The sequence below is a fragment of the Myxine glutinosa genome, chromosome 2 (genome assembly GCF_964187855.1).
Source record: "Myxine glutinosa chromosome 2, kmMyxGlut1.1, whole genome shotgun sequence".
In the NCBI taxonomy this organism is placed as follows: Eukaryota; Metazoa; Chordata; class Myxini; order Myxiniformes; family Myxinidae; genus Myxine; species Myxine glutinosa.
In genome coordinates this window covers 35513551-35539873 of record NC_136262.1, presented here as the reverse complement: position 1 = coordinate 35539873, position 26323 = coordinate 35513551, and the positions used below count along the sequence as shown (strand labels likewise).

Genomic DNA, 26323 nt, shown 5'->3' with positions numbered 1-26323 from the left:
TTTGTATCAAATATTTATTATCTCTGTTGTTATTCATTCTAGGATGTAGCAGAGTCTCGTCAGCTTAAAATCTCCAAGCAGCTTAAGGAGATGGAGGAGTGGCTCCGGAATAAGCAGGAGGCCATGGAGGATCAAACTTCAGGGGATGATCTTGACAAGATTCAGGAGCGTCAGGAAATTCACCAGGTTTGGCATCAAGTTGTGTTCCTGTATATTACCATATTGCTGAACCAAAAGATCTGAGGACCTACTGAGGACCTACTGAGGACCTACCACTACAGACTTTGATTGTTTTGCCTGGACATTGACTGAAAGACCTTTTGATGCTTCATTTACAGGTATTGCATCGAGACATTCTCGCTCGTACATCAGAGATTTCTGAAACGATACGAAACACACGGCAGTTCTTAGTGGAAAGTCAAGAGTTCCTGGAGAGAGATGTTGTTACTGAGATGAATGCTCAGCTGGGTACAGTTGAAGACGTGTACAAATTCGTGGTCTTGAGTGCTGAGAAAATACAGCAACACCTTGCAAACCTACTGGGTGATGTGATGAAGGAACAGACAAAAAAGGTCATTTCACTTTATATTCATCTATATCTGTGTGTTAGATTGTGATGCAATTCATTATACCATGGAGTGTGCCCCTGACAGTCTTACCGTGTAATACTTGCCAATATTATCCTGCATTGTTAAATCATGTGAAATATAATTTGTGCAATCCAACAATATAGCTTCATATAAAGGCACCACTGCTAAGGAAGATGTTTTAATGCAAATCGTCTATAAGATTTGAATGCAAAGCATTGCGGACGCACATCAACTTTCTCCAATTACTATAACTAGCAACGATACCCGCCTTATGGGTGGGGCTTCAATTGGGAGGCCCAAATGAAAAGGCAAAATATCAGAAATTGAAGGATTTTTTTTATTTTAAACGATTCATCTAAACATCCGTTGAATCATAACACACGCAAATCATCAAAATATAAACAGTACATGGCGCCCATTTTGAAAAAAGATTGAATTCTGCAAAACGGAAGCGGCCGCTACACGTCTTTCTCAGTCGCACATTTATGTGTGAAGAGTTCGCGCCGAATCTGTAACACGGAAGCGGCCGCGACACCTGTTTCTCAATCGCTTTGCACAGGCTGCCATGTTACTTCGGAGCCGCACGTTTACATAGGAAGAGTTCGTCAGGAGTCGATCTACTCTCTCCCGGTACGTAGAATAAACAGTATTTGTAGAATTTCAACAAAACCACATCACTATTCATATCGGTAAATATTATTCCATCGTGTTTGGAAAAACTGGAAAATTGGAAAACTTGGAAAAATTGGAAAAACAATATAGCCTATTTTACTCCCAGGGGTCCTCGGAATACCCACCCAAAATATCGTTGCGATCAGTTGAGCCGTTTTTGCGGTACCTTCGAACGGATGGACGGACATTTGGTGAATTATAGTAAGATTACCACACAGACGTGAAGCCAAAAGCGGGGTGAAGCAATTGGTTCATGTCTGTCCATCCATCTGTATATCTTATCAGTTTATGATCGAGGAACAACCTATTTATATTGGATGTTATATTTTGAACACAAAAAACGGTACATGAATCGTAAAACAAGTCTGCCATTTAACAATATTTTGTCTCTGAATTTTTTCCCAATCACACTTGCTCAGAGAGGAGCAGGACAATGCTTTTACTCTCTCTGGCTGCCTGGCTGTCAAACAAAACTAAAAATCATTCCAAACAGGAAACTGTTTTTAAGGACTATAAAGGACACATGAAACAGGCACAAATAATTAATTAACATAACGTGTTTGATAGTCACTGCGTAAAACGGCAGTAAAACCGGGAATTAATTTATTTATACGCCTTTAAACCTTTTTAATCCCTTTTTAAAATCTAATTATACTAGCAACGGTACCCGCCCCACAGGCGGGGCTTCATTTGGGAGGCCCAAATGAAAAGGTAAAATATCAGAAATTGAGGGCTTTTTTTTATTTTAAACGATTCATATAAACATCCGTTAAATCATATCACAGGCAAATCATCAAAATCTAAACACTATCTTACTATAATTCACCAAATGTCCCACAGTGATCGATACACTATGATCGTGATGATCGTGAATCGTGATCGATAATCGTGTTCACAATCGCTATGTCGTATGTACTCCCGATATGTGTTTCCTTCAGTTGAAATGGGTTAGAATTCTCTCAAGCAGGGATTCAACCCGTGTCCTTATAAAAGGTCTTTGTCCGAGGTCACCGAGTTCGATCGGTGCAGCTGTGCAGCGATCGGTGCAGCCGTTTGTGCGGCACCCGGGAAAACAACATCGTCACAATGAACGTTATGCGAACGCGAATGTTATGCAGGAGTCCAAACCTGAGAATGCTGGAGACTAAAGCTGAAATTGGGAAAACGAAATAGCCTATTTTACTCCTGGAGATCCCAGGATTACCCACCCAAAATATAGTTGCGATCAGTTCAGCAGTTTTTACGGTACCTTCGAACAGACAGACAGACGGACGGACATTTGGTGAATTATAGTAAGATATTTGAACACTATAGATTACAAATCGCCTTCATAATAATTCCAATAACACTCCAGTTTAGCAGTACATGAACATATAAAATAGGGTGGTGTATAAAGGTGTGGTGTATAAAACTGCTTCAATACGGTAGCGCTAGACTTCAGGATTTCTTTCTACGAACTTTAATATCGTTATTTTATTAACTAGCAACAGTACCCGCCCTATGGGTGGGGCTCCAATTGGGAGGCCCAAATGAAAAGGCAAAATATCAGAAATTGAAGGCTTTTTTATTTTAAACGATTCATATAAACATCCGTTGAATCATATCACACACAAATCATCAAAATCTAAACAGTATCTTTAGAATTTTAATAAAAGCCACATCACTGTTCATATCGGTAAATATTATTCCATCATGTTTCAAATCGTGATCGATACACTATGATCGTGATCGTGAATTGTGATCGATAATCGTGTTCACGATCGCTATGTCGTATGTACTCCTGATACGTGTACCAAATTCCCGATATGTGTAACTGTACCAAATCAACAGTTAAAAGGATTTTGAGCCGATAGCTGTTACGGCCTTGGCAAGATCGATGGAGACAGCGATCTGTTAGCGATCGATGGAGACATGTTGCTTTCCTGGGTGCCGCACAAACGGCTGCACCGATCGCGCGGCACCCGGGAAAGCAACATTGTCAATGAGAACAATGAACCTGATGCGAACGCGAATGTTATGCGGGAGTCCAAACGTGAGAATGCTGGAGACTAAAGCTGAAATTGAGAAAACTAAATAGCCTATTTTACTCCTGGAGATCCCAGGATTATCCACCCAAAATATCTTTGCGATCGGTTCAGCAGTTTTTACGGTACTTTCGAACAGACAGACAGACAGACGGACAGACATTTGGTGAATTATAGTAAGATATTGAAGTATATACTTGAACACTGGGCAGGGTATCGTGTTTTATGAACTCTCTAGGTGATACAATATTTGAATGCATGCTATTCTAATTAGGCCGGGCTTCTACAGATATTCATTGGATTGGTATATCTGCATTCAGCTTAAAGGGGAACCCAAACACAATTTTGTTTTTCTGAAAACCATTGAAAATTAATCACGGTCTAATCGTTGATGGGGGATTGTGGAGGCATGGTGAATGGAGGAGAGGTGCTGGATGGTTTTAGTTTCGAGCAATGGCTGTTTCTTCCACTTAGTGGTGGGGATGGCATCCTCTCTCAATCGTGGCGGATAACCACAAGATCTAGCCATCTCTGTTGTTTCATAACAGTGTTTTGTAAAATGTTGCATGCACAAAAGCAACCATTTTGTAGGCCCAATTCACACTCGTGTATTTCTGGCAAACCTCATCCAATTTCTGGCAAACAGAGTCTTTCGACCATTCATGTAGCAAGAAACTATGTCGGTTTGTATTACTTCAACCAGGAAGGACACATCGACTGGGCATGAGCTTTGGGTTCCTCTTTATCCAAATGCCACTTTTCACATATTTAATTCACACAACCTGTCCTTAATTTATCTATTGACTTAGGTGGTGACTGAGGAACAGCTGGAAGAGATCCGTAAAAAGTTGGAGCTGCTTCTTCTCCGCCTATCTGAGCTGGAGGTTGAGGAAAGGTCATTGCATGAGGTCACATCGTTTGACAAAACAGAAAGTACTCTGGAGAAGGATGGGGTTCTCAGTCAGGTTTATCAGTTGGTAAAGGTAGGTGATGGATTCTTTCAATCTACCAAGATAATTATGTTTTACTTTATATTCACCCTCTAGCCTAGCTTTTTCTTTAACTAAACTGTCATCAACTCCACTCACCAGGCTCATCACCATACAGCATCCAACCTGCAGCCCGAGGTCATGCTGGCCACACAATCCTGTCAGGCCTGGATAGAGAGACATGGCTCTCGACTTGCATCGGAAGAGCGCAAGCTGCTTTTGGACTTGGAGACAAATGTCCGCGTCCGATTCCAAGTGGTGTTGAAACGATCAGAGGGCCGGCTTCGTTTGGCTGGGGTAGCCAATGAAGCCCTGAGTAAGCTCACTGGAGAGTTTTCTGAATTTGAAGAATGGCTGACCCAAGCAGAGCTGGATTTGGGGAATCTTTATGAAAGGTGGGTACATGAATGTCATGCTCTTCCTCTGTTTAGTCTATCTTCTTCAATCCTGAACCTTCTTGCAGAACTTATTTTACTGCACGTGTGGGTGTGCCACGAGAGGAAAGCGTTCATCCAATTTGCAGCCACAATTAAATAATATTAAATTCAGACGTTTTTTGCTGTAGGCCTTTGTAAAATCATTCTAACAAGATGGTGCTTGAGCAATCTCGTCTGCATTGGACTCTCAGCCCATCTATAAACCGTTGAATTGGTGCTTCACAAACAGAGCGTTGCATCATAAAGTGTTCCATCTCTTACATGGATGTTAAACCTGGGACCCATCTGCAAGCAATAATTGGTCGCATTTAATATTCCATGCTGTCTTTTGACACAGAGTGGGTGAGTTCTTGCCGGCACCCTGGACAAATTCAAAATGACTGACCTAACCTACAGGTATCACTGTATCCAGCGGTGTATTTCAACTCGCGGTGTTGTCATGCCTCCCAGAAATGATGTTTACTGTGAGATAATCTCATAAGTGACTCCTGAAACAATGGGCATACGATACGATACAACTTGTAATAGTCGTTTGTGCATCTCCTATGTGCTTTGCTCCTCACAGTGACAAACATTTGGAATGGGGAGAGGAGGAACTGGCAGAGCGAAAAGCTCAGCATGCTGCCTTTGCCGATGAGGTCACATCTCGGCGTGGTGACCTTCGATTCATCGGGGTAGCTGCTTCAAAGGCTTTGCAGGCAGTGCATGCCTGCAGGGAGGAAGGAAAAGATGGTGAACCATGGCCTGGAGTGGAGAAAAGCTGCACCGACGTGCACCTTCGACATGAGAAGAGTGAGAAACGATACAATGCACTAAACTCACAGGTGAGAGTGAAAGTGATTGCTAATAATGAGGGAACACAGATTTCTTGTACTCATTTTTTTTTTCTTAATTCAATATCTAGGCTCATGGAAGAATGAGGTAATTCTGAGGGTAAAATGGCAGTGTCCTGACAGTGGAACAGCTTGGCAAAGTTTAACAAGAAATCAAGAGAATGAACAAACTTCTAGAGAGGAGAGGAGGGGAGAAAACACATTTAACCTTTAAGGGTTGGGTTAGGTCTGGTTAATAGGGGCGGAAAGATTGAGGATGTAGGATTACATGAGATAGTGCCGCACCACCTACTTGAGGCCCTAGAGAGCGTAGTGTGTGATTGAATCCTCTCGGGAAGTCTGTTCCTTAAACAGAAGAAAAGGAACAAAAGAGGGGAGATGTGTGGTAAGCCTGGATTTTGGGAGATTAACAAGAAAAGGTAAAATTCACCAGGAACACATCAGGTTCGTCAAATACATCAGGGCAGGGTCATATGCATACAACAGTAGTTGAGAGTGTCAAAAAAGCTAGACCAGAGGAGAGGTGGAGGAGATGTCAATAATGTTGAGAGTTTTAGATTCCACAGAATGCAGGAGTGACAGATGTGATGCTGAGACATTGGCCCCATAGGAGAGATCAGTACTCCATTTAGCTATGGACAAAGGCATTGTAGGCTGAGTATGCTTCCAATTTTTCAAGGAAAGATGAGGTACAATGGGGCTTGCCCAGTCTGCGATTGGCCTTAGACAGCTTTGCTTTATGGTCAGCCCATTAGAGGTTGCAGCTGATGGTGAGCCCGAGGCATTCAAGAGACTGAACCTCTTCCAATGTTTGCCCATGGAAATAGATAGGTGGGTCATTTGATGATCTTTCTGGACAGGCAGTAGGGTGATAGATACTGTGTCATTTTCCAGGATTGAAAGACGTGTTCCATTTATCACACCAGCATCTAATCACTTCCAGACCAGTGGAGAGTGATGTGATTGCTGTATACCTGTCATTGGGATGGGGTATACTGTACAACACAACGGGAAATCGTCTATAAAAAGGAAGTGAAGGTTCACCAGAGAATCATATCGGCCGTTCATGTAGAAGAAAAACGAGACTAGACACAAAGCACTGCCTTGGTGCATCCCAGCCTCCACTGGGAGAAGAGAGTATAGGGTAGAGGGTTTTCTTCAACATCTAAAAGTATTTTGCCATAAACTTTGTTAAAGTTTTTTAAAATATTCTGTCTTCGTGTATTTTGCTTTTGATGTCATTTGTTCTTACTCTTTCTCTCTTTTTTTCTTCTCCTTATAATAATAATAATAATTCATTTATTTTGTATAGCGCTTTTCCAGAAGCCCAAAGGCGCTTTGACAGAGTGGCAAACATAATGCATAACAATACATGAAAACAACAATTGCAAAAAGACAAGAATCAATAGGGAAATATTTCTGTCCTCTTTATTTTTTTACGTCTGCTGATAATTAACAAAGACCATACATAACCAAGGCTCTCTTTTCATTGGGGCCAGTGCTCATACTTAGGTAATCAGCTGACTCAATCCTTGAGCAAATACCAGGAGTTTATGAAAATGTCATCAGTACTGTCGTCATGGATGCTCAAAGCAGAGGAGGAATCTGCGAAAGAGGCAATGGACATGGATGCACGGGAGATGCAGAAACATCTCGAGCAGACTAAGGTGTGTGTGATCTGGTGAAGCAGAACTTTTTTGAAGGGACACAACCCCCCACCCCGACAAAGTGTGTTTTCTTTATTACCCTCACCTCCATACACCCCATATATGCTCCATCCACCCTCTGCTTTACCTATCTTCTCACAACATCATCTTTTCCTTTCTTGCCTATCCTTTCCTTTACTCTTCTGCTCTTTTCAATTTTACCTCCTCCCTCCACCTCCTCACCATGTGTACATAATATATAGATGTTTACTTGTTAACTACTTAAAGTGTATCAAGTCCCCCTGGAGCACCCTCTCGTTGACTGCATTTGCGCTGAGTAGGGAATATCCTTATATAGGTTAAAATGAGCAGCTCTGCGAAATCTCTGGATTTCCGGTGTTTTTTTATGTTCTTTTTTCAACCTAGAAAAAGATAACCCGATTTGAAGGTTTTCAAATCCAGTGATCAAAACTTTGAGCTCCACGTATGAGCAGGTGAGGACAAAAACCCTTGTAAAGGCTGTGAGAGATGCATCTGAATCCTTCAAATCTCAGGTTTTTTTGAAAAATATTAAAAAGACAAGGAGAGGGGGTCAAATATTTATATCTTTGAAGGTTGATCTCAATTTTTTTTCCATGAACCAAATTTTTGGTGGCTAATTGGATGGAAATTAGTGGTCGATGAACATCATTGTTTTCAGTATTTTTTGGGCTATATCTGAAAAGCTCAAATGTACTTTTGAGATATATTTTTGAAATTTCAATTTCTAAGGACTCACTTTAATAAATAGTTAATGACGAAGTTTTTTCTTTTTATATGCCTCCAGCAACAAAGTCTACAAAGACTTTGTTTTAAAGACTTTTAAAAAACAACAAAGAGGGATTATGTTTTTGGGTTCTCTGTCCGTCCGTCCGTATGGGCTAAACCTCGTTTTTCTCAGCAACCATATGTCCGATTGAAACAAAACTTTCAGGGTAGGAGTGGCAACCATGCAGAATGTTTTTATGTTAGTTGTGAGGTCTTAGGTCACGTGGTATGGTAGCCATCTTGTATTAAAAGCAAATAATTAAAAATTTATTTCTCGGGAACCGCTGAATGGAAAAATTTGAAACTTGGCACATTGTCAAGTACTCCCAGTGGGGAACAAAAGCATGATAATGATATCATAGGTGAAGTGGTATACCAGCCAAAAATGTTTTAATCAAATTCCTTATTTTTCTGAAATTGCATGCACACAAACTATTACCCATTTGTGTTGAAATATTAAATTTATGACATCATAGGTCACATGGTTTGGCCGCCATATTGGATTTAACCTAAAACCTAAAAAAAAACATCTTCTCCCAAACCACCAAATCGATTGACTCGAAACTTTACGTGTGTCCTTGACTAGGCATGGGGATTAAAAGATGATCACGAAAACATCTTTGGTCACATGGTGTGGCTGCCATATTGGATTGAAGGAAAATATTAAATAATTATATCTGAAGCCGCTCACCCTATCGATGTGAAATTTTACAAATATCATCTAACAGCACTGTTGCATATAGTTTGATAATGATGATGCCGTAGGTCACGTGGTTTGGCAGCCATCTTGGATAGAAAAACGAACCTTATCCGATCAACACGAAACTTCACAAACATGATCCCCTACACATACATATGCAGGGTATAGATTTTAAAGGTCATATGTCATGTGGTATAGCAGCCATATTAGCTTGAAAGCAGATATTTAAAAAAATTCCTTCTCTGAAACTGCTTCACCGATCGATGTGAAACCTGTCATGGCTGGTGAAAATGTGATACTTTAAAACAGCTGAAGGGATTTAAATTCAAACTTGTTTAATTTTAGGACAGTGAACGATGGCATCTACCCGTTGTGGGACTATGCAGAGGCATATTAGCGACACAGTCGCATTGTTCTAGTTTATACATGGGCTAAGGCTCGTAGTAGAGCTGACACACACACACACACACACACACACACACACACACACACACACACACACACACACACACACACACAAAGACACACTGATGAGACAAACACAGCCACTGAGCTTGGGGGAAGTGCCGTAGCGACGTAATAACAATGGCACCACTTTTCTCATCATACTCAGCTGGGCATTTCCTCAAGAGGAATTTCCTCCTCCCCATGGATGCCAACCAATAGGGATTGTCCATGCTCTATCCTTTTCAAGCAAGGAAGCAGCACGTACAATTTTTAAAGTCTTTGGTATGACTTGAACCGGTGTTTTTTAGGAGACACCATCTCCTTACTGGAAGGCTGGTGGCTCCCGAGGGGAGCTCATTCGTCTATTTCTAGGTGTTGTTTTTTGTCCTGACAGGGTGTCAGTCACTCTCCCCACTGGCAAAGCCAGTGAGGGGTGTCTGTTTAGTCGCCAACAAGCCGACCATGCAGCATGTGTTTTCTAACACATTATTCGATAGTCACAGAAGTAATACCTTAATAGCAGAAGATTTCTGCACTTTCTGCACTTTACATCACTGTTAGTTCTAAGTTAGGGATATTATACATTGAACCTCAGGCCACATTCATTATTGATTATAATGCCACATGAACTATCGTTTTTCTGCACTGCATGTGGACGTGTATTGGTCCTTCACCAACCTGTTATTACTGGAGCTGATTACCTTTGCTTTCGATTCCATGTAACTGATGTAACTACACTAGATGCCATTTGCAGTCTCTACAGGCAGACCTGATTGCGCAGGAGCAACCATTAAAGCAGCTCAAACACATGGGTCACGACCTGCTGCACACGGGCCAAGATCTCCCACTGAATCAAGACCACATTCATCAAACAATGGGTAACTGCTCACAATACACATGTATCCCAATATTCACTAAGCTTCTGTCCTGTGTATACATTCAGTATTTATATAAAATAATTTCCTTTCCGACTCATTGTACAGATGAGACCGAAACACGGCTCAGAACACTGTCCCAAGATGCTGAAGATCGTATGGAAAGACTGCAGGTCTCCATGGCTCATTCCCTCTGCCTCAGTGATGGCCTGGAACGATTGGAGGCCTGGCTAACACAAACGGAAGCTGAACTCAAAACAAGCTGTAGGGGACCCATCAACTCAACTGCCGTGAAGCAGGTGACAGGGAGGAATGTGGTAAGTAGGCAATGAGAGTGGAAGCTTTGAACACTGTCATTGTCATTGTCATTTGTCCATCGTTTATTGAGGTGAGCTTCTCTTCACAGATGCTTCAGCAGGAGCTGGACATACGACGTGACAGCCTGGAGGTGCTCAAGAAACAACTATCTGTTGTGAGGTCATCTGTGGATGCTTTGTCACCTCCAGAAATCGAGAAGCGATTGGAGCAGTGCCAGGATGGTGTTCAATCCATCAGTGCAAGGGTCAAGGTGGGATAACTGAGAAAGGATATTATGAGACTGGAATTTTTATTTCAATGAAAAAATGCATGAGCCAGGAGCTGAAAGTGGTCACTGAAAAACCAAATGTATAAACGTAAGGTTTGACCACCATTTCCTTGTCTCCAGGCACGTGGAGATCGACTATACCACTTGTCCGAGAGACTCGAGATGTTTGATCAGGCTGCAAAGATAGTAGAGTCGACCATAGAAAGGATCCGTCAAGAACTCAGCACTTCAACAAATGGTCCAATAAGTGACATCAATCAAATATCTCAACACCTGAAGGTAGGCTAATGCCAATATATCAGAAAGGGATTAATGTGATACAGTTTCAAGAGGAAGCTCTTGATGTACATGTACAAACTCGCTCCGCCATCCGCCATCTTAGTTTGTCCACTCTGCAACACCATTTTCAAGTGCTCCAAGCATTCGTCGCTTTTATCTCATTGGGCTTCATTCAGTCAGTAATTGATGATGATAATTAAAGTTTATTGTGTTTCTCTGCAGTTGGTGAGGCAAGATTTTATAGGGAACCAGAAGTCCGTAGATTCACTACGAATTGTGACCGAGCAGCTGACAGATGTCAGTCCATTCACCGATGTCTCCTCTTTGGCAAAGTACTCTTCCGGGCTGGCAGACTCCTGGCTTTCCCTCACATCTGCACTCGATCGAAGGTCAGAATACTTTATTTTGGTCCCTAGTCTGGACATAGCTGTATGAGAATTTGTGATGTTGGGGGAGCTGCACTCTTGTATTCTACAGCATTTTGTAGCAATATCAAAATCAGTTACATATATGCAGGCATTCGTACAATATCTTTCACATGAGATAAAGAAAGAGTAATATTTAAGATGACAACAACAACACCAATGGCAACAACTTTAACATCATGCTTAGCTTAAGATCTCTTCTGTGAGGATTAGATGCCATCTCATTTACTATGTCATTTAAGACCATTGTCGTGTTCCTCCAGGGAGGTGGCAATGTCATCCTACAGGGAAAGCCTGGAAGAATTCTCACAAACAAAGTCACAGCTGCTCTCGTGGATTGATGAGGTTGAGAAAAAGATTCCACCTAAACGTGGCAGATTCTCCACCAATGAACTTCAAAAACAACTTGATGACGTCAAGGTTGACCACAGCTTCACAACTTTTCCTTTCTCGCTGCAGAATTGTAGAGATTTATGGTGCTTTAAAGTAATATGAGGCCACCCACTGTTATGGGGTTATATGGACACAGAATTCTACAGATTGCACTCTTCTCACAGGATCTGCTCAGTCAGTGGGGTTTAAAGAAGGAATTGGTGTCTCAGCTGGAGAAGCAGGGGATGAATGTGGAAACACATTTTTCGACTTTGACGTATGTCATCACAAGCCCAGGATCTCCATCCAAACATGGTCAGTACTATGGATTGGATAATTATGGGGATGTCAGACACAGTTTTGGGTTTCGTTTTTCAGCAACGAAGAATATTGAAAACACAGTACTTTGTTACCACACACTCGTGAAGTGAAATGCAGGGTTACGCAATCCGTCCCGTACTTTTTGCATTTTGTTAAGAGCATACGTCGAAAACCGTTCAACGTAAGAAATTGAAACTTTACCACATGATACATGACCATTTGGTATGCGCATATCAAAAACCGTACAAAATTTGAATCATTGTAATCGCTTCAGCCTTGCACAGCTGGTGTAAAAAGCGAAGAAGAAGAAGTACAATTTACCGCTTTAACGATCTCCCGATTTATACTTTGTCGATCTACAGTATTCTGGCATCTTCATCAGCCTTGGTAGTTATGAAAACACTTGAGAACTAGAACGGCACTCAGTAGAGAGCATACCTCTGCCATGCTTAACAGTTTACGTTTTGTATCCCACTTATAGGCCAGATCTGGATTCGGATCTTCACCAAAATTGAATCGATTCGTCCATGTCACACACACATCCTGTCCACCAAGTTTCTTCTGAATCCGTCCACAACCTTTTGAGATATCGTGAAATACATAGTTTTTTTCTCCTATCTCTCAATTGTGAAGAATCACTTTTGAAATGCTCACAACTGGATCTGAATCTTCACCAAAATATCATAATTTTGTGTTTGTTGCACACCAAACTGGTCCACCAAATTTCGTCTGAATCAGTCCACAACTCTTTGAGATATCCTGTTCACAAACAGGCAAACAGACAGGAAGGCATCAGGTTTTACTCTGATAGGTAAGACGAAAATCGAGAAAACCTTGACCTTTGAACATGGTCATTTTGACGATGTATTTCCCACCATTGGCTCAAGAATGGTTTCTATTAATGAAATAGATTTATCCTCAACATTTAAATTATCTTTGCTGACCACCGCGTCTCGCTATACCAAATATTAAGGGCGATAGAGCCCAAAATGTGTTTTATGCAAATGACATCACTGTCACCTTGACCTTTGACATATATATTGTTACGGTTCTCGGGGGTCGGCGCTCCCCTTATCAAGGGGAGGTTAATCCCCTTGTCCTTTAAGCTGGCCATCCCGAGTCCTTGGGAAGTTATAACGTTCCTTCCGGTCGGTGGTAAGTAGGGTTATAAGCCGAATTAGTCTTAGTACCTAAGTACTACCACCGGCCGTAAAGCAAGGAGATAACTCCCACCCGAGCCGCAGCGTTAGTGGGCACGCCGAGCGAAGCGAGCCGTGACTCAGGCCGTTAACAAAGACTAACCTGATTATAGCGGTTCCGAAATCGTGCCACAGGTACTCAATGGAAAGAAAGGACGGAGGCGATCGGATTAGGGAAAAACCAAGAAATAACAAGGTGATTTATTTACAACCAAAAAGAAGAGGAAAGGAAAGAATGTACAAGAAGGGAAGAAGGAGAAGGACACAGGGCAGTCTTATACAGTCTTACTCTACAACTCCAGACAAACAGACACACTCACACGGGGATTGCAGCTGGTAGGGTGGAAGGTCCAGGTAGAAGGTCCAGGTCACTCGTCCGGTCCCGACTCGTACCGTGGTGGTGGTGGAAAAGACAGCAGGCCGGCAGCGCACCGCGTGTCGTTGACCGCGAGCGGACCTTACATATAGCAGGGGGACTGGGATGCTGCATACGTAATAAACGTATATCGTGTCAAACGCTCTCTCTCGCTCAATGTTCGTATGCAAGAGCGCCGCTGAACAGGTTCTCTGCGCAGTCCGAAGCAGTACCACAAGCCGTCTCTCCTCGAAGTCCGTAAAAGGGGCTCTGCCCAGTTTCGTCTCTCTCATCGGACCTGCGCTCACGCTTATATTACGCGCTCCCAGATCACTATGCGCTTCATCAAGCCACGCCTGCCAGTGAGCTCACCTCAGCCCTGGTTGGCTGGTGGGGGCTTACCGGCCACGCCTTTGATGACTAGTTGACGTGGCCACACCTTGTTCCTGGCGCTCCGCCCCCTTCTTCCTCGAGCCGACCGCATGGTCAATGGCGGCGCCTGTGCGGATGCTAAACAAGGCGCGTAACAGAATTTGGAGAGAGGTCGCAAAATGAACAAAATGAATTGGGGACCTACTCTTATTTAATTGATGCAACGCAGATTCAACTATTGGAAACACGGCCTTATCTGAAACACATAATAATGAAATAACTAAAGTTTCTATGGTGGCCTACGTGTTGCATATGGACTAACTAAGGGTGCAACCTTTAACTTTATTAAATGATGGGATATTTACAAGAGTTATTTACAACATATGTGGGTTCTAAAACCGCAACAATATATATATATATATATATATATATATATATATATATATATATATATATATATATATTGTTGCGAATATGGAATTTGGCCTCCATATCCGCTTGTAAATATTCCCCTATTTTCTCCGATACTCCCCAACTCTCCCTTACCCCATTCCCTAGTCCCATTGTCTGTAAACAACACCCATTAGAGCCGATCTTCCCCTTCATCCCCCCATTAAATGTCGTGCCCAGGTCCCCCGCACCACACGTAGACAATTATAGGACATCTTGCTAGTTATTCTTAATCTATGTCAGTTAAGGACTTGTTTCCATTAATTATGACTCTTCGTTGCACCAGAATGTGATTATATGGCACCTGTTAGGAAGTTTAGGACCTCCCCATACCTCTCCGCATCTCTTCCCCATGAAGAAGCGCCAACTACAACAACAACAACAAAAGAGGGGGGCGGCGCGGTGACGGCATGGGGAGTGGGCGTCCTCCTTCCGGCTCGGTTAGCCACCATTGACCACGCGCTCCACGGGGTTACCACGAAGGGGCTCCCTGTCGGCCCCTCGTCAAGGGCGGAGCCGGTAACCCCCGCACCCAATGAGAAGCCATGGGCCGATGCCATCTGGGGCGGCGCTAACGAGCCGAGGGCGTGTCACTCCCCGCCGGATATATACGCGGCCCCGCGCCGGACGTGAAGAGAGATGCGCCCCGAGCTTGGAAGGACAAGACGCCACCCTCCCGAGCGCTGAGCGACCTCCCCGGCATCTCCACCAAAGTCGCGACCCACGAGCGCTGAGCGACCTCCCCGCATCTGCTGGACACCACCGTACGTGATTCTGTCCCTGAGCCAGGTGCACCTGAGCCATCGACTGCCGCTTTCCTTGCCATCAAATCCCGTGTGAGTCAGCGTTGTCCCGTTTATCTGTGGTCTGTCTAGGGTTAATATAAGAGTGTGTCTAAGTGCCTGTCTTCCTATGCTGTCCCTCTTGTAGTTGTAATCTAACCTTTTTCCGTACGAATATACTTGAGAACTGAACCCCTGGTGTCGTATTGTGTCATTATAACCCAGCCGGGTGTCTTCTCTTTCCTATTGAGCCAGCATAGCGCGGCTCGTCAACGTCGAGTATAGTCGGGTAATTTGTGGTAATTTGTGCGGACACGACGGCCATTCCGCTCGGCCCACTTTAACATCAAAGTCGTATCTGTAACAATTGGTGTCGGGAGTGGGATTCGAGGCCCGACCAAATTTGGAAAAAAAAAAAACGAATAGAGGAAAAAAAAAATTTGGTCAAAATTTGGAGCGGCCGAAATTTGTATTTGTTTTACGAAACTCGAATTTTGCAAGTCGCGCTATGGCGGATCAAGACAGCTGGGGTCCGGTAAAGGAGAGTGAGGTAGGGTCGATCCAGGACCAAAATGAGGGACAGGAGGAGAGCGAAGCAGTGAGGGCGGCAGGTTCGCAAAATAGCGCCGTCACGCACGAAGAAGCGGGCGCGCAAAATGGCGCCTCGCTGGTCACCGCGCCCGCGACCGTAGCAGCGCCGCCGATGGATTGGGGCCTATTTATGGAACAAATAAAGGCGCTCATGGTCCAGACAAGTGAAGACCTGAGGAATGACTTGGGAAACCAAATGGGGGTAATGGGAAACCAAATGGGGGTAATGAGGGACGAAGCGAGGGCTCGGAGTGAGCAATTGGGGGTAATGAGGGACGAAGCGAGGGGTACCAGTGAGGGGTTAGACAATAATTTTGAGGAGTTAGACAAGAAATTTGGGAAGATAGACAATAATTTTGAGGGGTTAGACAACGGGATAAAAGAAGTGAAAAATGGGTTAATGGGGGTAGAAAATAGAATGGCTGCCCAGGAGAATCAGATAGAGGGAGTGAAAAATGGGTTAGAGGGGTTAGAAAACAGTATGGAAGGCAAATTGAGGGACATGAGGGACCAAGCGGAAAGGGAAGTTAAACAAATGGAGCAGCAGATAGAGGGGGTCAGAATGGGGGTAGAAACCAAACTGGATGCTCACAGGGAGGAAATGGAGCAGATGAGGGTGGCATCTGGGCAGGAGATGCAAGTGATGGGAGAGGAGATCAGAAGAGGAGTGAGTGAGGAGGTCGGAGGAGTGCGCGAGGAGGTGAGGCACTGTGAGGAGCACATGGAAAAGGAGGTGAGAAAGGGGACTGTAAAGTTACAAGGGGGCATAGAGGACCTGACGCAGGAGGTGGAGCAGCTGACGGTGGGACAGACGGAGTTAGTGGAGCAGGTTCAAAGGAACACTGCGGTATTAGGAGGGTTAAAAGCGACACAAAACGACATAAAAAACGACTTGATAGCGACAAAGAGGGAATGTCAGATGGTACGTGAGGAACTGACAACGAGGTTGGACGAGGTGATAGAGGTAATGGAGACGAAGGACCGGCAGGTGAGGACGCACCTGGAAACGGTCAAGGTAGCCTTAGAGGATGAGCTTGAGGAGACGTACCGGGACATAAAAGAGGTGAAGCAGAAATTAGAAGAAGTGGAGGAAGGGATGAGCGAAATTAAGAAGCGACGGAGAGGGGATAAGAAAGAGATAAAAGAGGAGATAAAAGAATTGGTCCAAAGTCTGTGTTTGGATCGTGATGATGTGCTCATTAACCGGATGAGGGATTCGCAGGTGATGGAGGAGAAGCGAAGAGGAAGAGGACCCGGTGTAAGTGGTGACCAATATGGTCGTGCGTATGATGCGCCAGGGGATTTAAAAAGCTTGGGGATTGGTTTGGATCCGGGTGTTCGTGAAAGGCCGTTGGTGAGGTGTGTGACAGGTCTGGTGTGCGAAAGAGGAGGTGTGCGAGAAAGTCCGACTCTGGGGTGTGTGAGGAAAAAGTGTGTGCCAAGGAGTGAGGGTATTGGCGAGAATGAGTCGGTCGTAGCGTGTGTGCGAGGAAGCACGTGGAAGCGCGGTGTGGTGAGTGTTGCAGGGGGTGTGACTGGAGAGTGTGCGCAGGAGTGTGCGCGAGGGGGGTGTGTGACGGACAGGTGCATGAGGAAAGAGTGCGCTGTCAGAAGTAAGGAAGAGTGTCCACCTGTGGTGAGTGTTACAGAGGGTGTAACGGGAGAGTGTGCGCGAGAAAGGTGTGTGACGGACAGGTGCATGAGGAAAGAGTGCGCTGTCAAGAGTAAGGGTGAGTGCTCTGTCACGAGTGGAGGTGAGAGTAGTGAGAGTGACAAGGAGAGTGAGCTGGTTGTGACAGGTGAGCGAGGATGTACACCTGGGATGGAAGGATGTACACCTGGAATGGTAGAGCGTGAGTGGGAATGCACGCTGGAGTTGGTGGTGAGGCACGTGGTTGGGTGTGCGAATGAAAGCACACCTGTGATTGTCACAGAGGAGGTGACTGAGGAGGGGGCGCGAAGAGGTGTATTGGTGAGGTGTGCGAGCGACGAATGTGTGCCAAAGTGTTCGGTGGTCAGGTGTGTGACCAAGGCTGTGAGTGGAATGAGTGTGCCTGGGTGTGTAAGGAACGGTACGAGGAGCATGGAAACGGCTGCATGTATGAGCACGAAAGGGGTAGCGTATGCATGTAAGCCTGCAGGCGAGGCGTCGACGATAACCGGGTCAAAGGTTAGGACGACTTATAGCCGAATCGGGCCCTCGGTGCGTGCCGGGCCTCGCTTTGAACGGCCGCGTCCGTGCTCCACTAGGCGGAGCTGGCAGCCCGATAGAAAGGGTCGTCATGGCGACCACTTTTTGGTGAGACGTGCCGGCAGGTCGAGATCGGGGCATTGGATGGCTCCACGCCGAGGTGGTGCGTGGGATCTCGGCACGGGTAAGCCCCCGTCCCTGCACCGAGTGCCGGACGCATCCAGCCGCTGGCACAAAACAACCAGCATCCATTGCTTGGCTTTACAAAGCCGAGCTTTAGAAGTGAATTGGCGCACCGAGAGGCAGTAGTGAGTAGACTGGGTGATGAGGTTAGTGTTTTGGACCCAAAATTAGAGAAAAACAAAATTTGATGATTGGCAAGGGATTGGCAGTAGTGATTGGCAGATGATGGGTAGTGATTGGCAAATTGTTGATTTATTGAAATTTGATGTGCAAAATTGGTAGTGAGAGACCCCCGATGTGGTGGGATGGCAAATCCACCATCCTTCCCATAGGGGGGCAAAGGAGCAATAGATTATGGGGTGTATGGCAGTGAAAACTAGCCCGGGTGGGTTAGGATATGGTGTGTAGGGATCTAGCGAAGATGACCTTAGGTAACGTTAAGGTTAGTTAGTGACTGATACCTGTAGTGGGGACGCAGGCAGATTAGTGTGGATTATAATGACGAGGGAGCGCAATAGTTTAAAGGGACGACTGGGAAGCGCAAGTTTCAGAAGGGAGTAGTTAGCTGAGATGATGCCGTGTTTGTGAGAATTGAACAGGTGTGATTGCACAGGGGTGCAACTGGACAGGTGTGTGGAGCAGTGTATGAGTAGTGAGTGTGTGGATCAGCGCGAATGCGCTTGGGGAGAGAAGGGTGCAGGTGGCACCAGGTGTGAGAGCACAGGTGTGCAGGTACCGGTGTGTGGAGAGAGTTGGAGTAAGTGGTACGGAGTGGTGTGCATGGTGCGAAGGTGTGAATGGGGGAAGAGTGGACCCCCATCACGGATACCCGGGGCGGGTAGTGTAAGTGTTAGGTAGAGGGTGCAGGTAAATTGTGGTTGGATATTGGCATTTGTGGTGCGGTTGCAGAATGGTGTTGTGAATGGGTGCATTAGTGTTGTGGAAATGGCTGGGCGTGTAGCCTGTTAGTGTGTGTAGTTGGTTGGGCACTCCACCACTGTGAGGATGTCGGCCAGGTGAGGCCGCAGGTGGGCTCTGGGAGCCGGTAGTTGTGAGTGGGTGCCTGAGGATCCCGGGTGTGGATCGGGCAGCCCAGTGCCAGAGAGGGCACGGAGTGGGGAGAGAGCCAGAGGGCCTTCCCCTGGTAGTTAGGTTAGGGTAAGGAGCAGGTAAGCTCGGAGGCAACTGCAGTGGTGGAGGTGTGCAGGTGGGTAGACCCACTGGGAGAGGTACACGTCGCAGCCCAGAAATTGTACGAGGGCACCGGGAGATGAATCGGGGGAGTGAGACCCCAAATTGAAGAGCGCCACAGTTTGGTCAATGGGAATTGGTTTTTAGAACCCATAGTGTAAGAGGGCCAATGGTTTGGCCGGAGAGAGACCCCGGGTAGTGTAAAGTTGTTAAAGTCATTTAGGAAATAGTTAGGATTGATGAACCTGTCGCACCATACGCAGCCACTTGCCTGTGGTGATGATGATGACTCCACACCTGTGTTTTCTTTGTTTGTTGCAGGAAATGAGATTGCTGTGAGGATTTGTGAGACGCATCACGACGTGGATGAGACATTGGGGTGATTCCATCTCTCCCTCCCTAGGAGGGACTGATGATGAATTGGTGATGGCAAATTTTGATGTTCAGTTGGAGATGGCAAATTTTGATGAGAGTTGAAAATGGCAAATTTGATTGGTTAGGAGGGAGAGAAGACGAATTTGGTATATGGGAGGAACGGGGAAGACAGTAGGGATGTTTGTTGATTTGTAAAGTAGATGTTTATGAGTAGTGTTGTGTTGTGTGGATGCAGTAAGGGGTAAGGGAGGGGCCATGTAGGTTACCTGGTGGGGGGGGGGCGTACGATAGGAACGTACCTGTCTCACCTGGTTCCCATGTGCCCCCAGTGTGCATTACCTTACATTGCGTGCACTTTTGCGCCCTTACCACCTTACTCACTTGTCTGCTTCTTTTGTCTCCCACCTCCGAGGATCTGGCTTTGGGGTAGCGAGAGAGGAGAGAGAGGTGCTGGCTGCGCAGTTGTGGGCCTGCACTTTCGCTGTTCGCTGCCTGGATCGGTACACCATATGGACCGCAATGTTTGTGGCCACCCACAATGGACCGCAGTTCGTTTGCGGCCAAGCACCACCCGGGGATGGACCTATGGATCGACGTGGCACCTATGCCATACAGGTGAACCACTAATAGTTAACACCACCAAGTGCACCACAAGAAGAGCAAGAGACACCTGCAGGGTTAGGGGTTGTTGAAGTTATTTTTATTCCAATGAACAATGGTGACTGCACCGATTGGTGGTGGGGTGGTGCTGTTGATGCGCGGGAAGGGTGCTCTGCACGTTATTAAAGGCCGTCGGCCACAGAGCACTCGTGGGTTGGTGTATCGATGTTGGCAAGCGCGCTCTCTCTATGCATAACATCTGCATGTGTTCCTCCAAAGACAGGTCCTGGATCGTAGTGTAAATATCAGCGTAGTCTTGTAAATAATGCTCCCTACCGGCTGTATGTCTAGTTTGAGAATTCTTTCCGGATTCGGTTATCCTGTGGGTGTGTTTCTGAGAGGAGAAGGGTGCAACGTCGCAGGGGGACATATTTACTCATTTGTGAATATCTATAAAACTGTCGCACTCAGGGTAGAGTTAATAGTAGAGGGAACTACATTGCGTGCCACACTAAAGTAGGTAAAGATTTATCGGGTCGGGACGCCCCGAGGGTAGAGAAGGGTGCAATGTTGCGAATATGGAATTTGGCCTCCATATCCGCTTGTAAATATTCCCCTATTTTCTCCGATACTCCCCAACTCTCCCTTACCCCATTCCCTAGTCCCATTGTCTGTAAACAACACCCATTAGAGCCGATCTTCCCCTTCATCCCCCCATTAAATGTCGTGCCCAGGTCCCCCGCACCACACGTAGACAATTATAGGACATCTTGCTAGTTATTCTTAATCTATGTCAGTTAAGGACTTGTTTCCATTAATTATGACTCTTCGTTGCACCAGAATGTGATTATATGGCACCTGTTAGGAAGTTTAGGACCTCCCCATACCTCTCCGCATCTCTTCCCCATGAAGAAGCGCCAACTACAACAACAACAACAAAAGAGGGGGGCGGCGCGGTGACGGCATGGGGAGTGGGCGTCCTCCTTCCGGCTCGGTTAGCCACCATTGACCACGCGCTCCACGGGGTTACCACGAAGGGGCTCCCTGTCGGCCCCTCGTCAAGGGCGGAGCCGGTAACCCCCGCACCCAATGAGAAGCCATGGGCCGATGCCATCTGGGGCGGCGCTAACGAGCCGAGGGCGTGTCACTCCCCGCCGGATATATACGCGGCCCCGCGCCGGACGTGAAGAGAGATGCGCCCCGAGCTTGGAAGGACAAGACGCCACCCTCCCGAGCGCTGAGCGACCTCCCCGGCATCTCCACCAAAGTCGCGACCCACGAGCGCTGAGCGACCTCCCCGCATCTGCTGGACACCACCGTACGTGATTCTGTCCCTGAGCCAGGTGCACCTGAGCCATCGACTGCCGCTTTCCTTGCCATCAAATCCCGTGTGAGTCAGCGTTGTCCCGTTTATCTGTGGTCTGTCTAGGGTTAATATAAGAGTGTGTCTAAGTGCCTGTCTTCCTATGCTGTCCCTCTTGTAGTTGTAATCTAACCTTTTTCCGTACGAATATACTTGAGAACTGAACCCCTGGTGTCGTATTGTGTCATTATAACCCAGCCGGGTGTCTTCTCTTTCCTATTGAGCCAGCATAGCGCGGCTCGTCAACGTCGAGTATAGTCGGGTAATTTGTGGTAATTTGTGCGGACACGACGGCCATTCCGCTCGGCCCACTTTAACATCAAAGTCGTATCTGTAACAATATATATATATATATATATATAGTCAAATACATTTGACAGCATCACTTTTTTGGCAAAAAAAAGTTTGAATCTGGTAAAGTTTGATGAAGATAGCTGAAAGCATTCGTGAGTTATCGCACCCACTGACAATCAAACAAACAAACAAACAAACAAGAAAGGCATCGTGCAGAGCACGATACTTGCAAAATCCACGATGTAATTGATGTTTAAATTTAAATTAATCAGATAAAAATTGACGATTTTTCAGATTAAAATTGATGATTTTAGAAGTTTGACCTTGAGTTGTTCTTTGACCTTTTGACCTCAAAAATAGTTGGTTTCCCAATTCAGTGACGCACTATGCAAATGCTGTTCAACTTTCAGGTCAATCGGATGAAAAATGATGATTACCTCAAGATGACCTTTTACCTCAAAATCAATAGGTTTCTCAGTTTTGACTCCCCCTACAACTTGGTAAAGTTTCATGATGTTCGGTTTAAAATTGTGACCTGTAGGCAAGTGACAAACAAAAGCAAAGACAGACAAACAGAGAGTCAGACAAAATTTTAGCTCTTTCACGAGCCTCGATTCAGTATACAAAAAAAAAAAAAAAAAAAAACCACAAAAGACCAACCAATACCTCGAACCCCCGCTATTCGTGGTGGATATGTTCCTGGAAAATCCGCGAATAGCGAAACCGGTGAATAGCGGGGCATTGTTTCAATAGAAAAAGGGGGGATAGGTTCCTGGAAAATCTGCGAATAGCGAAACCCGCGAATAGCTGGGCATTGTTTTAACAGAAAAAGGGGGGATAGGTTCACGAGTCACGAAAATCCACGAATAGAGAGGACCAAACCAAATCGAGGCAAAATCCGCGAATGGTGAGGCAAATCCCGCGAATGTCGACGATAATCCACGAAGATTTTATAAATACCGTATGTGACGGAAACGGCTCGTGAAAATGTTTTTTTTGCACCCCTGAAAAACCTCGAATTTGCAGAACACAGCCGCACATTCGCGGAACACAGCCGCGAATAGAAAAAAAACACCGCAAATTTGCGGGACACTTTTCCACGAATAGAGAAACAGGTCGCATTTTATCACCCACAAATACGGGGAACCAGCGTATAGCAGGGTCCGACAGTATTTGAAAAATCTTCGATTTTGCAAGTAACAAATGAGACAGACCGACATATGACAATAATTGAAATTTTTCAACAAACTGACAGGGGTGAAAACATAACCTCCATCCACCTTCGTCGCAGGGGTAATGATAATAAAAGCAACTTTGTAAAGGCTTATGAATGTACTCTATAGCAGACTTTTCAAAATATAATTTGTACACATTTATCTCTTAAGTGTGGATAGATGCAATTATAAATTTCTAAAACTGTGTTTGTGGGGTAAGTAAGCTTATCCTATGAATACCATCTAGCTTATCCTTGGTGGTTGTGTTTTGATTGTGTATTCTCTGTCCATTTTTCTCTCAAGTTGCACAACATGAAGCAAATGCAGAAGCTACAGATAAAATGTCCAATGGTCATCTGTTGAGTCAAGGTACATTCTCATACTGATAAAATCCTTACATCACACTAGCGTAGCAAGCCACTGAATTGCTCATCCATTATACTGTTGTCTTGATTTTCTTATAAATGTGAGTTTTAATCCAATTTATCATCGTTGCTAAACCAGTGGATTCTTTCATTCTAACCCGCTGATTAAACAACCAATCTTCCTGAAGAAATTGTATCAAGAATCACCTTTAGATGCTCCATATTGACTTCATTCGCATTTTACTCAGATGCTCAAGCCATTTCTGAAGGTGTGGAGTCAGTCAAGAAGCGTTATGACCTGCTTGGGAACAACTTGCTGGAGTGCCAGGAGTACCTCTCTATGGTTTTACAGAAAACATTTTGGCTGCTTGAGGAATCACAGGCCGTGCTCGAATGGCTACACCAACATGAGGCGGAAATGGCTCTTTGGGGAGATTCCTCTGCGGAGGTTGCCATTGCAAAAGCCAATAGCGAACGGATCAAGGTAAACCAAAGGTGGAACATCAATTATTGCCGTTCCACTTATGAAATAAGAGATTGCCCCCCCTTCCAACCCTAAGGCTTCAATCCCTTCCCCACTCCAAGCCTTCAACCCGCCCCCCCCCCCCCCCCCCCACCCCACCGCCCGTCACAACTCCTCAACACACCTCCCCACCCAAGTCCTCAACCCCCTCCCTACCTCAGGGCCTCAACATCAGCCTCTCAAGTCTGTCCAAACTCTGCTAACCCCCCTCCCCAGTCCTCCCTCCCCCAACTATTTGTCCTCCCCTCCCCCCTTCTCTCACTCATATAAGCAAGAGGGCATTCCACATCGATCATTACATATTTTTTCATTACCTCATCAAAACTGTGGCATATTTAGTTATTTCCCTTCCCCAATCATGCTATCACCGACTTCACACAAACAGCGATTGCAACAGCAACATCATGGCTCCAACATGTCATGGCCCACCACGGTCACCTGTCCAACTCACAATGCCGCGAGATATGCAAAAACCCTGTGAAATTGCAACTCTCAAATGACCATGAGCAGCTTCATTGTGCCATTAAACAACCCTGAACCAATTATCTTCTTCCTGATGCATATGTACACATTGTTAAAAATAAATAATGATGGATGTTTTCTTTCACAATCTTGTGAGATTCGCAGAACCCGTTGAACAAAGACCTTTATAATGGCATGGGGCTTATGGTCCTAGGTCGAGTTGTTTAAGAGAAAATATTCGGAAATAATAGCGAATAGCATGCCATGTAGTTCTTTGGGCAGTGTGTAGGCAACAGATCGCTGCCTCAATCTGTCCTGAAAATAGAAACATAGCCTGGGTTTGAAGAAAAAACATGCCCACAGCCTATATGCGTATACAGTGCCTTCAGAAAGTTTTCACACCCCTTGACTTTTTTCACATTTTGTTGTATTACAGCCTGAATTTAAAATTGATTAAATCGAGATTTTTGGCCATGACCGACACATAATACAACGGATCAAGGTAAACCAAAGGTGGAACATCAATTATTGCCGTTCCACTTATGAATTCCACTAATGTCAAAATGAAATTCTTTTTTTAGAAATTCTTATCAAATAATTTAAAATGAAATACAGAAATATCTAATTTACATAAGTATTTAAAGGTCCCATGTAATTCAAAAGTTTCTGGTTATTTATATATTAACTTGACCTTCCTAGTGAAGAAATCACCCGTTTCTTTTTAAAAATCAACAATGGGATAATTAGACAAATATTTTGAACATTTGTAGTGTTTTTCACAACTCGCTATGCCCAGCCCCTCAAAAAAGTGGAGTTCAGCGAACCGCAGGTCACGTGACCGGTGACGTCATCTCCAGGACGAAGTCCATGCCATCTCGATTCGCTAAGCTTCGGCCTGCGATCCGTTCCGTGTAATTTGTACGTACTCTACTTTTGATTTGCTTGATCTTGATCTGAGGTATGCTGAGACACATGTGTGTCACGCCTCGCCTCGTTGATAAGCCCGCAAGGTCGCTCCGTGGAGTAGCCTGCACATATTCAACTATGGGTGAATTAAATAATTAACAACTCACAGTCTGAGGTAACTCGGCTAAAACTTATCCGATTTGCACCAAATAAAGTTTATGAGTGGTTTCACAGACCCGTACTTCTCACTAAAAGTGGAAACAGAATGTAAATTGGAGTTAAAATAAGTGTTTGATTTGTATCAAGCAAATGCATGTGGAGCATGCTTGCGAGCAAGCTGTGTTCTGGAGGTAACGTCACATGGATTACGTCATGGGCTTTGAGGTATGGGGCAGAATTTTTAGGGGCGTCCCCAAGTGGTTCGGTTTTCTTTCATTTTTAATGTTTCAGAGTGAATATAACAAAAAATCAATGCCATATTTGAATTCACCATAAAAAGACTCATTTGGATGACATCAAATGCATTTTGAGTGAGATTCCATGTCTGTGGACCTTTAACCCCCTGAGTCAATACTTCGTAGAAGCGCCTTTGGCAGTGTTTACAGCTTCGAGTCTTCTTGGGTATGTTTGTGTCAGTTTTGGACATCTGGATTTGGGGAGTTTCTCCCATTCTTCCTTGAAGATTTGCTCAAGCTCTGTCAAGTTAATTGGGGAGTGTCGTAAACAGCAATCTTCAAGTGTTTCCGCAAATTCTCAATGGAATTCAAGTCTGGGCTTTGGATAGGCCACTCAAGGACTTCCACTTTCTTGTTCTGAAGTCATTCCAGTGTTGCTTTGGCTGTATGATTGGGTCATGTAAATCTTCACCTGTTGGAATGTAAATCTTCACCGCAATATAAGGGCT

General features: G+C 44.9%; 1 protein-coding gene across 1 annotated transcript in view; it reads left to right on the top strand.

Annotated features, from left to right (window-relative positions):
- Nucleotides 1–26323, top strand: part of DST (dystonin) — a 390037-nt gene that overhangs the window by 196225 nt on the left and 167489 nt on the right. The window contains exons 40-54 of the mRNA XM_078772579.1: nucleotides 43–186; nucleotides 339–572; nucleotides 4096–4269; nucleotides 4378–4670; nucleotides 5278–5536; nucleotides 7045–7212; nucleotides 9900–10023; nucleotides 10129–10337; nucleotides 10427–10588; nucleotides 10727–10885; nucleotides 11108–11274; nucleotides 11574–11730; nucleotides 11868–11997; nucleotides 23467–23532; nucleotides 23777–24012. Of these exons, the coding sequence (XP_078628705.1) occupies nucleotides 43–186; nucleotides 339–572; nucleotides 4096–4269; nucleotides 4378–4670; nucleotides 5278–5536; nucleotides 7045–7212; nucleotides 9900–10023; nucleotides 10129–10337; nucleotides 10427–10588; nucleotides 10727–10885; nucleotides 11108–11274; nucleotides 11574–11730; nucleotides 11868–11997; nucleotides 23467–23532; nucleotides 23777–24012 (2682 nt within the window). The remainder of the gene's footprint in view (nucleotides 1–42; nucleotides 187–338; nucleotides 573–4095; nucleotides 4270–4377; nucleotides 4671–5277; nucleotides 5537–7044; nucleotides 7213–9899; nucleotides 10024–10128; nucleotides 10338–10426; nucleotides 10589–10726; nucleotides 10886–11107; nucleotides 11275–11573; nucleotides 11731–11867; nucleotides 11998–23466; nucleotides 23533–23776; nucleotides 24013–26323) is intronic.